Genomic DNA, 14,812 nt, shown 5'->3' on the forward strand with positions numbered 1-14,812 from the left:
TCCCGCGATCTAGGTGAGGAAGTCCCAGTGCCAGCAGACGGGTTCAAGCTCGCTACAGAACGACCTGTCACACAATCGGACGACGGAAAGAATATTGTTTTGAGTGTAGATGTATCGGTGATCCAGAACCAACATACACATGGCAAGTTACCTCTCAGTTTAATTCCTTTTATTTTTTGTTCACTTTTTTAATTCATTCAAGACGAAATCGAGTTGATAAATCTGGGGCGAATTGGGAACTAGACTTTTGAATAGAATAGACCACTTCAAAATTAAGATCAATATCAATTAACCTTTTGAAGTGTTCTTTGAAAACAGTTTGAATACTCCCAAAACCAAATTTCCCGATTAGTGCGACAAATCGCTAATAAACACTTTTCGGTCGATTCAAAACGTCCTCGTTATCCACAATATCCAGGTTCCATGAAAAGAACGAAATTCAGATGGGTGGCAGGTTTAGTAGCGAAACCGAGGAAACCAAAACCATTGCTATCTGATACGGTTTACGATCCGGGACGTGAAACAGTTGGACCGGGCGTGTACAAGTCTCGGCGAAGAACAAACACGGCGACTCGTCCGCCATCATTAATCTGAACTTCGACTCCAGTGCGAAGATTGTAAGTGTTTTGTCGATTTTATTTTAAAACAGGAACAACCTGATAGGGGTTAATAGTATGAATTTTAGGTTAAGGATTGCAAATGGTTGAGCTTTCAGATATTTTTAATCGCATTAACTAGAAATACTACAATAAGAGATCGAAGATGCTATATTTTATCCAATCGAACTGTCAAAGGCTGATTCAATTCGACGCATAAAAAGCAAGCAAAAGTTCAGGATGCCAGTATTATTTTCACGATTTTGCATATTCATGCGTTTCAACAGTTTTCACTCCGTCTTGGTTATAGGGTTGCTAGCATTAACGTAATAGACAGTAAATCTTTTTGATTTCATATGTGTTTATGACTACTATTCTTCGGTATAATGATAGTAGGACATTTAATTTGATATATTCCCAGGCAAAGTCGGTTAACAAAATGAGAGCAAATTAATATTAAGCTCCGTTGAGATTATATTGAAAACAAAATTTGATGTCAATTGTTAGTTAATACAAATTGATATCGCAACATGTTTTCAATATACATTCATCAGTTATCATAATATCATAGCTTTACATCAAATTATGCTGTCGATTATCTCAAGTGTGTTTAACGAAGATTAAAAGAAATCTGAAACAAAATATGCTGTTGTTGTTATGAATGCTCATAAAAATCTAATTGAATACTCATTTGTTATCAAATTAAAAATCTCATGATAACAAATTTAGTAATCATGTTGATTTCATTGATAGCAAGATTTGTTTTCAGTATGATTTCACAGTGTCAAAATATGCTCTCATTTCTGCCTGTTAATCGTTAATCCATACAAAACGAGATCAACTGAAGTAATCAAATATGACATCATAACAGCAAATTTTGATTTCAATTGATTTCAAACTTTGCTCGGGTTGGAAACGCCTTTCGTTTAAGGCATAGTTGGAAGAGTACCACGAAGCAGCCAATATGTCACCGGACCTTCCACGGGTCAATCCCACACCTCCGCACTCATCTCCCACCAACATTCGAATTCATCGAACAGCATCGAAAAAAAGTTTAATATTCAGATTAAACCTGTTCACAGTATATTTATCTTCCGTGATGATTAACATGTTTCTTCAAAGAGTACTGTATTTCGGCTCGAAAACAGCATAGCACACTTCTCCGCACATGAGCAGCCCGAAATGTTGATGGAATGCAAATTAAACTTCACTTTTGGAAAAAGTCACTTGTTTGAAGCGAAAACTTAATAAACCTACTTCCCGAAGAAAACTATTAAAACTGATCGCGGAGCGAAAACACCGGTACCGATAGCAGCAACACAATAAACAGAGTGGTTCAAAACTGATTTTGTCCGCGACGCCTGTCGATTATGTTTCATATTTTTGGTCGTTCGCTGGTTTCGTCGGCTTGAATAGGGGCTTACGTACAGGTTGTTTCAGGTTTGTATGGCAGTTGATATGACGAGGTTGAATTTTACATTATTCTGATTATGGCACTCCGTGATTGGGCGCTGGCGAGGGAAGACCATATGACTGGGTGAAATTCAAGAGCTTTAACCTCTAGACAATGCATATTGAATGAGCGTTCCAATAGTTGGGAGTCGATTTTAATCGAGGTTGCAAATCTTTAGCATGCTAATAAAGCCCAAATACAATGTCGGCGGTACAGAAACGGAAAAGGCAAATTTGACAGTTAGCCCATATATTTTCTGTCAAATTACAAACAACAAAATATCCAGAATTTTTCTGTGATATCTATCAACACGGAAGATACTTCATACAAAAAAGTGACATGGGGGAGCGGAGATAAAATTCTATTTCAACGGATCTTTCCTAAGGTGCGTTCAGTGAAGTCTCTGGAATGTTGCTTTCAGCTATGTGGGCTCTTTTCGCCAGCGTTTGAGGGGAGGCACTGTAGTGTAATGAAAGGTTTAGTTTCCCATATAGTTTCATACAAACTTGAACCGGCTTGTTCTCAATCAGTTTTTGTTCAAATCGGCTTTTGGAGGACAGTCGGAGCATGGGACGGAATCAAGTGAGCGTGGTGGAGCTGGGTCGTTTTTTGCACCATACTAATATTCTGGTTTTTCATAACATGACTACAATATACTACAGTATATGACAGTTTGTACTATGTACCAATACTTTCAAAGCTTTGTTTGGTATCAACCCACCTTCAATTAATGGGTTTTCATCCGCTTACGTAGGCGACCGTTTAGAAGGAGTATCACCCGAGTATTGGGCCTTACTTTTCGTCAGAATCCGTAAAATTCTATCTTTCCGAAGCTTTGGAAAAGTTTGCTAAGGATACTTAAAGGAGGCTATTCAGTAGTATAATAACATGGTTCTAGATAGTGGGCGAAGAGGTTTGTGTGGACACCCTTACGTATCATTTGACAGATAACAGATGCTGTCATTCTGACAACCATCTTTTGTTTGCTATTCGCGTGGTCGAAGTAAATTTCCCCTTCCTATGGAAACACATTGCTATCTATCAGAGTTTGAGTAAAACAAGGCCACCATCTCTCTTCTCTGTTGCTCCACTGTAAAGACATAAATTCTCGTTTAATATTTCAAAAGATCCTAAGTAACATTTATTAATGGTTGTGGAAGATTTTTCTTCATGTTTTGCGCTCAATAACAAAGCGGAGAGACATTTATACCTTGTACCAGAGTGTATATAGAATTGCAAAGTGGAGGTCAAATCTGCCTATTGAACTGTCAGACGTCTACTCATTGAACAAAGTAAAAATTCCAACAAATAGTTTTGTTGTTGAAAAAACAGAATCACCGTCTTGACCGAGGTCGCAAAGACGAACACCTAAACATCTAGCATGAGACAACGGACAGGACAATCACACAATTCCAGTGGACCAGTGGAGAACTGTGGAATCGAACCCACACTACAGCACATGCACTAGACGAATGATGTCGCTAACCACGCCACGAAGCCCATTTTAGCTGAATAAGCAGTTTTTAGTCGAAGAAGACTAATTTTGGTCATGATATAAGCGCCTATCCACCTCCAATGTTTGTTCGGATGCTTGTGGGAAGAGTTATCACTTAGATTGTTACATTAAAAACAAAGGCCTAAAATGTATTAGATTTGTTTTAGAAACAACTCAAAATTATTAATACACCCCCAGTAAAGTATCATCAAGCAACTTATTTATTTTCATGGTGGGTAACTTGATATCGAAATTAAAAGCTTTTAAGGGTTGAACAACAATGAAAACTGCCAACATAATAACATCAACATCATCTGAATCAGTTTAGGCGGATCATCTTTGCCCAACTTTACTTAACTTTACAACATTTGTTTTATCTCTTTAGAAGTGTCATAAAGTGAAGAGACTTAAATGGAAAAAGTAAGACATAGGGACATAAAATTTCGCCTTATGGAAATTTGGCAAGGGTATGAAATTAAAAAGGTTGCCTTATGAAAGATAAATTTGTAATAAGTGCGGCAGACGATTCAAACCATGGACGTCGCAGGAGGGATAGGTAGACCACATGCTCATCGACGCTTAAACTTGGTGAAGTAACTGCGTATATGATGAACTGCTAGTGGCATAATCAGTCGAAAGTAGGAAGGATATGGCGCTTATTATAAATTTCGATAGTCCAGCTAGCAAAGTTTTGAATGAACATTTTTTACTTCACCATACGAAAAGGTTACTAAATTCTGTTATGTGCACCTCAATTGACAAATCGATAATATGGTTATAGTTATAAAATTAAAATTAACAATTAGGGAACTGTTCCGTTTTCCATCTTACTGTACAAATATTAATCTCATCACAAACAAAGAAATACAGTACTAATCTCGTCGCTTTTTGCTAACACGCTTGCTCACTGGTAAAAAAAATTACAAAAGTAAGAAACAACCGAATTCCTTTCCTTTGCTTGTTTTCGATGAGATGGAAAAAGGAGTATGAGATAAGTGCCGAACGTTCCCTGTTATAATCCAAACTAATTTTTTAAATTCTATCTCGGGATCAGGGTTTGACAGATCGCCTCTATAGGTAACAAACAATGATAAAAGAGAGTCAAGCCTCTTCGAATCATTACAAGTGCAAAAAACTGGATCGAAAAAAAGAACTAGACCGCCCAGCGAGAAGTTATACAACGCTTCATTTTGAACATTCTCCGATCATATTTTTGTCAAACAGCAGTATGCAACAAACAACTTCTAATGTATCGTCAAAATCGCCCGTAATTGAGCACGGTATGCGAGGAAGGTCATACGTCATGGTAGTTGAAACCCATCTGGCCGAAAATCATTTGGCCAAAGGGTAATTTTGTTGAAAGTTTCTTTTAGCAGAAAAGGTCATTTGGCTGAAAGGGAAATTGTCTGAATAGGACATTTGATCGAACATGCCATTTGAAACGTGAGAAAGGAGGAAAGAAGTGAGACGTCTCATTATTCTCATTTCTACTACCATATTCACCACTCACTTTCACAGGAGAAGTGAAAAGTGAGAGTTCTCCTCACTCTCCCACAGTGAGAAGTTAAAAATTAGGAGTGAGAGTAAGGCGTCTCACTTCTCTCTCATTTTTACTTCCCGTAAAAGTGAGAAGGAAGTGAGTGACAAGTGAGAGTTCTCACCACTTCCCTACAGTGAGAAGTGAGAGTTAGGAGTGAAGTGACGTCTCACTTCTCTCTCATTTTACTCTCTTTGTAAAAAGCGAAATGCGCGAAGTGAATGACAATTGAGATGTCTCACTTCTCACTCATAATTTGTTACTCTCACTGTGAAAAGTGAGTAGAGGAAGTGAGAAGTGATACGTCTCTATCATTATACTTCTCACTTTTACAGTGAGAAGAGAAATGAAAGGAGCAGTGAGACGTCCACTTCTACTCCTCATTCTTCATGTTTCAAATGATCCTTTCACAAATGACCTTTCGGATATTGGTATATTGGCCAAACAACTTTCGGCCTAGTGGCCTTCGGCCAATGGATTCTCAGCATATCATGAATGACTTCATGATTGCATATTATGGGTGCACAGAGTTGATAACCTGATCAGCAGTCAGACAAAAATGGATACAGCAACTTGATTGCGACGAACTGGTCATATCAGCTGCAGAAGCCAATGTGGAAAATGTGTGCTTATAGGAAGGAGGGATTTTTACAATAGCTTTGAATTCAACTCCTGCTCAGAATAGTGAAGAACTGTGTCAAAAATCACATAAATGAACAATGATACAACCATTTACGCTTTCTATAGTTTTTCTCACAAGCAATCCCCAGCATGAGATAATTGTAACAGTTTTTTTTATCATGCTGTGTGGCTGAGTTCAATAGTTTTCTTACAAAGGCAGTTATAAAATTGGTTCAGATTTTAGAGCAACTATCGTCTCAAACTGTGAAACTTAACTTTATGTTATTAAGTTGTAGTGGTAATGGTCTTCGATTGCCTGCGGGTTGTTTTGATTTATTTCTGAGGTCAGCTGCCAACTGTTCCGACATTTTGATCAATGTGGTATAAGAGGCTTGAATTCACTTCATCAGCACCTTCTTTAAGCACATTGTTCAGGATGCTCAGCGTGGTGCAGTGACCTCCAGAAATGTCAAGTCAGAGATCAACCTGCAGCAACCTTGCCATTACGCGTTAACCTGGATTATTTATAACATCACGTAGAAGTTATTATAACTCCATTCTTGACCATTTTCCGATCATAGTTTTGTCAAACAGCTGTGTAAAACAACAAATGGAGAACCACCGAAATTGAGCACGGAATTCTCAAAATAGTAAAGAACTGTTCCAAAAATCACATAATGAAAATTGGTACAACTATTACCCGATTATAGTTTTTCTACAAGCAATACCAAGCTTGAGAGAATAACTGTTACATATACATATAATGTAAACCCTATTGCAATTAAAACAAGGTGTTCATGATACTCCAAAACATTATCGAGTTAATTTCATAGTATCTGCCAGATCAATAATGACTTTTCAATGTCCTCATCGTTAGTATGAACCCAATCCAGTTCGAAGAGTACATGATTCTAATTTCCATGAAAATAAGTTGTCCAGATCTCCAAATGATCTTGAGCTAAGATCAAGACATCTACAAGACATCTATAATAACTAAGGAGTTGTTTGTGTCAAGCAATGTCCATTCGAATGTGGCGGTGAATTTTTTCTTGAGGCGTAGAACGGACTTGCATGATAACAGCAAACAATACGACTCAGGATATTGTAGCGAGCAAAAGGTCTGCAATAAACCATAAAAGTTAGGTAACAAAGTCGAACTTGAGACGTCATACAATCGATATCGTGATGTGAAACAGAAGTTCTTGAAATTTTTTCGAAAGAACTATCAGAGTATTCGAGAAATATGCATATTAATATGGCATCATTTGTTTCCAGAGGGTTCAAAGCTTGTAAAAGAAATTAGTGAAATCCTACCAGCTCGATGGAACTGCTGGGATGTTTATTAAAACTCGATAATCTATGTCTTTTGATCTTAAAGACATTTTTGGACATATACTTCAGCTTCAGACATTTTGTTTCTAGATGTATTTCTCAATACATTCAAGGGTTATATACTTCAGAACGGTTGGCAGCCTAGGACATCCGATAAAATTTTCACACTTATTTAGTGATATATATACTAGTTAAAACTAGAACAACTAGAAAAAAAACATATTCGTACGTTAAACGCCGTAGAGAAAGTCGGGCTGAAAGGGTTTAATAATATATCATTCAGTCGAATAAGTCGTTCGAGCTTACTTTCACTATATTATTTCTCACATCTTACCGCGAGAAAAGAAATGAGAAGAAAAAGGAGTGAGAAGTGAGAATCTTTACTCCTCTTTCTCACTTGTCACTATGAAAGTGAGAAGGGAAGTGAGAAGTGGAAATGATTAATGGGAAATGAGAAGTCTGTTTTCACTACTTATTTCTACTTAAATTCTTTCAGTGAAAAGTGAGAAGCGAAGGAGATATGAGATGCTCATTGATTTTCATTTCTCACTGCTTCATGCAAATATGAGAAGCTCAAAATGAGGTGTTCAAAATGAGAAGTGAGAAATGAGAAGTAAGATATGAGGAAATGATAAGTGAGACGTTTCATACTCATTTTTCACTTCTCACTTCCGAAATTGAATAGTGCATAGTGAGAAGTGGCATTCACTCTCACTCATCATTTCTCTCTTCTCATTTCTCGCAGTGTGAAACGAGACATGATGAGTGAAATGTGGGATATCTTACTTAAATTCTCACTTTCAAATCTCTGTTTTACTTCTCATTATTAAATATGAGAAATGCGAAGTTACAGTACGACCTGATCGACCTGTTCGACCAAATGGCATATTCCCAAATGACCTATTTGATCAAATGCCCTATTCACTTGCGTTGGATGCCACATCCTTCATTTCCAGAAATATTAGTAAACTATTGGTATGCTAAGACTGGAAAGGCTTGAACGCATTTATATTTGTAGCACTAGTCCATGTATCAATGTTGCGTCTTGTGGATGTTCATTTTCAGAGACCAGCGAAATATTTGTCCATACACTGTATGTTAACCCTTTCAGGCCAAATTTGTCTAAGCTGTATTACCAGTAAATTTGATGTGTTCTATTCCATCTTGATTAATAATGTAGAAATGACAAACAATTTGAAACATATTTTTCTGGATGTACTAAATCATCGAACTGTCCTTGAGTCCAATACTTGCAATCTACAAGTTGCCATGCGAGCTTTTCGTCACCCAAGCTTGAACATGTATTCAAGTATATCCATTAGAGTGGGAAAATCAATGGTTTTTCGAAACCATTCTGAGTCTCAAACAATGTGTATTCGATTGGGCCTTTCCGCTTCGCGTTTGAAGTTTTATGGAATTAGTATGGAAAACGTATTTTTACTTTTTATTTCTAAAGATTCCAGTTCATCGTAAATCAAGTGGCACATTGCGTTAAAGTATAACCCAAAATATGCCGAAAGTTTGCTGGAGAAGGATGCTGGAAGTCCATGAAAAAGCTTGAAGATTGATTATTCAAACCATGTCCAAAAAATCGTTTATTCTGCCAGCACTGCCGAACTACGTGGAGCAATAATTCAACTGAGTGTTATTTCAAAATTATTGATCTTATAAGGTTATACTAGTGATGATGGAGTTATTCGGAATCAATTCACAAAGTAAAAACCGAAAAAAAGGAAGATTCAGTTTGCCCATCTGTTAGTGATGGTTGTCCGGTAGTGCTGGCAGAAACATTGATTTTTGCGTATATGGTTTGAACATTTCGTAATAACATTTTTGTAAGCCTTCCAGCTAAGTACCTTCTCCGGCAAAGCTTTTCGGCATCTTTCAGACTATATGCTCACGTATTGAGTCACGTGATTGAGGATAAATTGAAGTAACTAAGAGCAAAATGTAAAAGACGATTTCCCATACTAACTCCATATAAATTTAAAACGCGATGCGAAAGCGAGGACGCAACCAATCGAGCCCATAGTTTGTATAGTTGAATGTCCAAACGGCCCAGAAAAACTTTGATCTAACTTGATTGGATGAGTTTGCGTTTTTCCATCCAACTGCGCCCACTCTAATATCCATAACGTATTCATAAGATCAGGAGACATGGTCAGATGGTGAGGATATCCTGGGTCATCGAAACCGTCACGTTATCCAAACCATCCTTGAGTTTAGAACCTTGCGATCTACAGCCACTACTTTAGCTTTTTTGGCGCTTCAGCTTGACATGTATTTAGCGGGCTTGGTAGTCATATGGCTACCGCTTCTGCCTCATACGCAGGAGGTCGGTTCAATCCCAGGTCCGTTCCATTCTCCTACTTTGTATCTTTCTTTATTTTTCATGTTCTAGCAATCGCTAGAACTGAAATGGCTTCCATACTCCATTACTATTCCTATACCTTCAACTGGAGTATTCTAACAGTAATCTGCTAGAATTAAATGAACTATAGAGCTCTGTTCCTCACATCCAAGAAATTCTTCAGTTACCTTCTCCCCTATCACATTGGCAGCTCGTTAACCAAGACGGACCTCTGCCTCTCCAACCTAACTAGTAAATCTCACAAATTCCGCATGAACTCGTAAGTGCAGAGGTATATTCGGCTTGCAGTCAGGGATGTACATCATTTCCTCCTCCTTATATTGACTTTACGACGTGCAGGGCCGTATGACCTAACAAATGAGATCAGTACTTTACATTGAAGATGTGCTAGTCCCAAGCAAACATCTGTTGGTTCAATGTCACGTGCGATAATCTGAGCACCACGCAATCCAACACCACTGATGGAAGCAGAAAACCCCTTCTTTCATTAAATTGCGCTGATTGCATGGGTGGGGACAATAGCCACTAGTGACGAGAAGAATCTTGTTTTCAACAGTTTCGCAGCAGATGATGATGAAGTTTGACTTATATTTCGAAACATTGAGAAACATTTTTGCAGTAGTTGCAGTAGATCTGAAGTCGATGATGCTCAGGTGCAGAAAATATAAAACTAGCTAACGGTATATATTGACCATCAAGGAGCTGTACTGACATGATTTAAATATTTAGAACCTTGTGACACAAGACTACCTTCGAGCTGTAGATTTCATGTCTCGATATCAAGGATAGTTGGATGACTCAGAATATCTCAAAATATCTAACGGTGTCCGTAGGCCTCCCAGAAGGTGTAATGGTTGTAATTGAATGCATGTTGAAACATTGAGTGCTGAAAACGATTTTCTTACAGCTGTTGATCTCAAGTTCCAACTCAAGGACAGTTTAGATGACGCAGTATCTCTCAAACGATCTTACTGATATCTGTTGATCTCGCAGGAGTTGTAATGGATACGATAAGTGTATATCGAAGCTTTTTACTTACTTTTGGAGTTAGTTCGAGAATAGTTTGGACCCAGAATATCCCAGAACAACTTGCGGTATTGTCACCTTCTATAGGATATAATGAACACGGTTGAATACTCAAATAAAGCTAAAAACTCAAAAAAAAAGCAACGAAAAAAAAGCTTTAAATCTTAATTTCAGCTGTAGATTTCAGGTCCTGAGCTCAAGGATAGTTTGGATGGCCTAGGATCGGAAGAAAGTAAAAAATAGTTAATTGTGCATCACAGTAACTCTACGGATAAGTTTGAATAAAAAATCTTATTTTGAAACAGTACAATCCTGCCAATACACTCTAATATTTTCTCATTCGTAACTTCACCGTGTTCATGACGTTCTAGGTTGTCGTTGTGGCTTGATCATCCATGCCATATTTGCTTGATAGGTAGGTTAATTTCTGCCAATTTTTGCTGAAGATAGTGTTCACTTTTATCCATCTTGCGATTTATACATCCATTTTTCTGTTGGGGTCGTATGATTCCTGTGGCCTGAAAGGTTAAAGAGGATGGATTTGCTTCTTCGAACATTTTTCGAGTAGCAAAGCCATTTCCTTCGTGGGGTAAAATATATGAAATGTCAGAATGTTTGTGGGATGCCAAAGTTGGAAAATCATTCGCTGGGGTAAAACGGATTCCCTACAATCGTTGCATTTCACATGGACAACGTACTAGATGGACAAATATTCTAGTTAAACGAAACGCCAATAATAAGTTTGGTTTGTTTGGTAAATTACATGCATTAGTCAAATATATTAAAAAGTTGTAATTAGAATGCTTTTAAATGTTGGATTATAGCATTTGCACTGAGTGGTCAAAGTATAAGTCCTGGAACTGGTGGTTCAAAATTCATTCTTACTCTATTTGATACCAACAATGATAGTTTCAGAACAAAAAGGTTTGCTACACCAATTGAATTATTTGGTTAATGAAATCATTGAATACGACCTAAATTGAGGTGCTGACATCAATCCAAGTCGAAAATGCTTCGTGATGCCATAATACTTCTGACCGTATCGCCTTGAGTGAAGGAGAAAAATCAAATTGCTGCCATTTCGTCATTTATGTCGCATTAGCCTGGTCTCATCACTGTTATGCTCGTAGATCCCTGAATTCACAATTCTGGTTGGACGCTTCTGAAGCATCAAAATCGGCCAATTTCAAAATATCACAATGAGATCAGTTTGATACCCATTTTGGACTCTCTTAGTGTGGCTAATATTCCCAGAAATATATTTAGATGTCACAATTTAACTTGTTTTTGAAAAATGCTGAAGTTTGATAATTCTTATTGGTCAATTTATGGTATTTGAAAATGGATTATTTTTTGTTAAGCCTGTAATCTCAAGCGCCTGCTACCGACCTAAGGATGGCCAATATTCCAGAAGCACGTCACGATGTCATATAGTCCTACTTTGTCGCAAAATGCTGAAGTTCGATCATATTGCCGTGTTGCCATAGCCTCCGGAAGATACACTCAGGGCCTCGAACTAATTCTTAGTCATGTCCCAAGAATCATATCTTACTTATATACTTATAGGTCAGACACCTTCAGTGGTAAAAGGCCGACTTGAGAGATTTCCATCCTGAGCGATGTCAGTATCGCTTAAACCTGTGACCAGGTTAGATTTCAGTCAGCTTTTATTTCTTTATTGAGCTTCTGCACCATGATCCTGGGTCTGTTCCTTTGCTGCATATCCCGCTGGGTTTCAGTCTAATGTTTGTTTACAGATTTCGCTTCTGTCCCTACGTAGAGTGTGGCTGACCCAGCCCTACTTCTCGATCCCAATTTCTGTTCAGACACATGTTCAAATGGTTTACTGCAACAATATGACCAGTAAGTACAATCAAGTTGCTGCAACATTTTTGTCCGTTGGCTGCTGCTGCTATCACTCTGGTGACAACGACGATGGAGCTTCGTTGTTTGAGATCCAGTTGTGAGGCCACTTCAGGCCCAACTATACCGCAGGCATCTGTTGATGAGCACCTGCAGCCATTGAGATATCTCCACTGATACATACCATGTTTCTTTCAGCGTATAACAGCACAGATTTCACGTTAGAGTTGGTTGAAAATTCGTATTTGGTGCGTTCACTTATCTGCATGTTTCCTAGATATTCTGAATTCGATGGGCAGAAAAAAAAAATCAAATCCGTTGTCATAATCCACCTTGTCTTGATCAATGCTGAAGTTTGATATCATTATTGCCATAGCATGACATTTCAAAAATTGCTGATTTGAATGCTCTCGGAGGCTTCCTCAAGGGCTTCGGAACTGACCAGTGGCTAAATTTCCCAGAATCATATCTGCAGATATCCTACTTGTCTTGCAAAATGTTGATGCGATATCATATTGTAGCGGAGCGAATATGATATGAGCGAAAACATTGAACTGGCGTTTTGGGGCCGGTTCCCAAGGAACTTCATAGAAACCTGTTGGTCATTTCTAGAACAGTGTCACCATGATTTTGGTTCTGACCTTATCCTTGTATTTAAATCTACTTAAAAAGGTGAAATAGTAGAACGAAATAAACGTCATTTTGTTGGACATATCGCCAAAAGGAAGGTGTAGTCAAATTGATGCATCATCTAGATGATCCACCAGAATAACTCGGATAGGAGGACCATATCGCAAAGTTCAAATGTATTCTGGACTCTGGGAACCGTACGAGCAGAAAGTGATAAAAACCAGGTCTAAAGGACTGTCATAAGACGAGCAGCAATTTGTTTTTTTCTTTTACTCAGGCCGATACGGGTTAAGTAAGCAAGGTGCCATACATATTTGCTACATCCAAAAGGCCACTAGAATGGCCACTGTCTATTATTCCCGTCTAGATTGTAGGTACAATAATACTATCATCAACAATTAGTCAAGTCTCAATCAATTGCAATCCTTTTCAAAACAGGTAACAGCATCTGTTATGGGAATATCGAGTTTTTAAACCTGGAAAAAAAATCCAATAGTTTTAACTGTTCTCCGTCACGTACTGTTCAGAACCCGGAGGTAACCACCCCGTTTTCCAAAGCCCACCATTTCCCAGAAGGGATGTGCTCGATGAGAGTGTCATCCTGGAGGCCTTACCGGTGGCCGACATTACCTGGCCTCACGGTACCGAATCCTACCGATGGCGAGCGGTTCAAAATCTGCGCAAAGCGATCTCAAACGATACCTACCCTGCTAACACCCACTTCACAACCAACCGCCAACGATGGGCATCTACGCTATGCTTTCAACCCGTTTGGGAAAGTAATGCACACATACGCTAATCAAAGGTAATAGACCTTGCCGAACCAGCACAGAAACCGGGATTAAGCTGCTTCCAGTTGCTGGATGGCTGTAACTGTAGTCTGTTTTCACGTAGATCAGAAAGCAAATGTCCAAGAGGAAAATATGTTCTACGATAGCAAACTTTCCCAGGAGGGTCATTCATCATTTCACTTGTAAGGCTCCTGCGGTAGACAACTTTAGATTAACCTACTGCGAGGTCCGCGAGCTTATAATCATACAGCATCTTCATCAATTCAATATTTTTCTTTAGTTCTTTTTCGTTTCCCAAGTAGCTGTAGCAATTAAAGCCATTGACGAGCTCGCACTAAAAGTTGACTTCTTTTCTCATACGGCCTCTGACTGTGATTGGTACCGGAGCGTAGAAGTCTATTAGGCGTAGACAACTGACGTGAACTGCAGTTCAACATATTCAGCCTAACTGAATAGCTAATGGTTGCTTGGAAGGAATCGTTACTGATATTTTACTTTGCACCTGAGCGAACGAAAACGATCGAGGCTTTGCTCGTCGTTGGAGAAACCGAAGATCATCCGAACAAACGCGACGCTGATAACGATGAAGGTAGATGTAGATCGAACCAAAGAAACCGACCGTCAAGTGGATGCTAAAACAGAATAACGTCCAAGGTTGCCGACCTAGAAGCTGAGTTAGGACAGTCGACGCATATCGACGACGAGCGATGCTAGAGAAAGAATGAAGAACTCATCGTCGAGTAAAAGCGTGCGATCGACTGGTGGTCAGAGAAGAAAGACGAACACGACATCCACCCATCCCGTAATCATGACGAGATTCATGAGCATAGAAGTACCGCATACTAACGTCATCAAGATCACTGATTCCGATCAACTGCGTTATTTCTAATTAATTCTGATATCTGATATCATTGAATGAGATATCGAGTTATCGACGTAGTTTTGAAAGATTTATTCGTTGGTATAAATATATCGAACGATATAAATATTCAAAGCTCATATTTATACGAGAGATCCTGCCAAGCTTGGACGGACCAACACTGCAACAGTGCTTGATCAAATAATCAAACGATTCTAGGTATAATCGAGAATATGAT

At 38.5% G+C, this 14,812-nt stretch overlaps 1 protein-coding gene across 1 annotated transcript in view; it reads left to right on the top strand.

Annotated features, from left to right (window-relative positions):
* The window catches only part of LOC134203546 (twitchin-like), a 57,799-nt gene extending 43,506 nt beyond the window's left edge, over positions 1 to 14,293 (top strand). The window contains exon 5 of the mRNA XM_062678397.1: positions 14,223 to 14,293. Within this exon, the coding sequence (XP_062534381.1) occupies positions 14,223 to 14,293 (71 nt within the window). The remainder of the gene's footprint in view (positions 1 to 14,222) is intronic.
* Positions 14,294 to 14,812: the final 519 nt, after the last annotated feature.

This window comes from Armigeres subalbatus, unplaced genomic scaffold, assembly GCF_024139115.2.
Source record: "Armigeres subalbatus isolate Guangzhou_Male unplaced genomic scaffold, GZ_Asu_2 Contig195, whole genome shotgun sequence".
NCBI lineage: Eukaryota > Metazoa > Arthropoda > Insecta > Diptera > Culicidae > Armigeres > Armigeres subalbatus.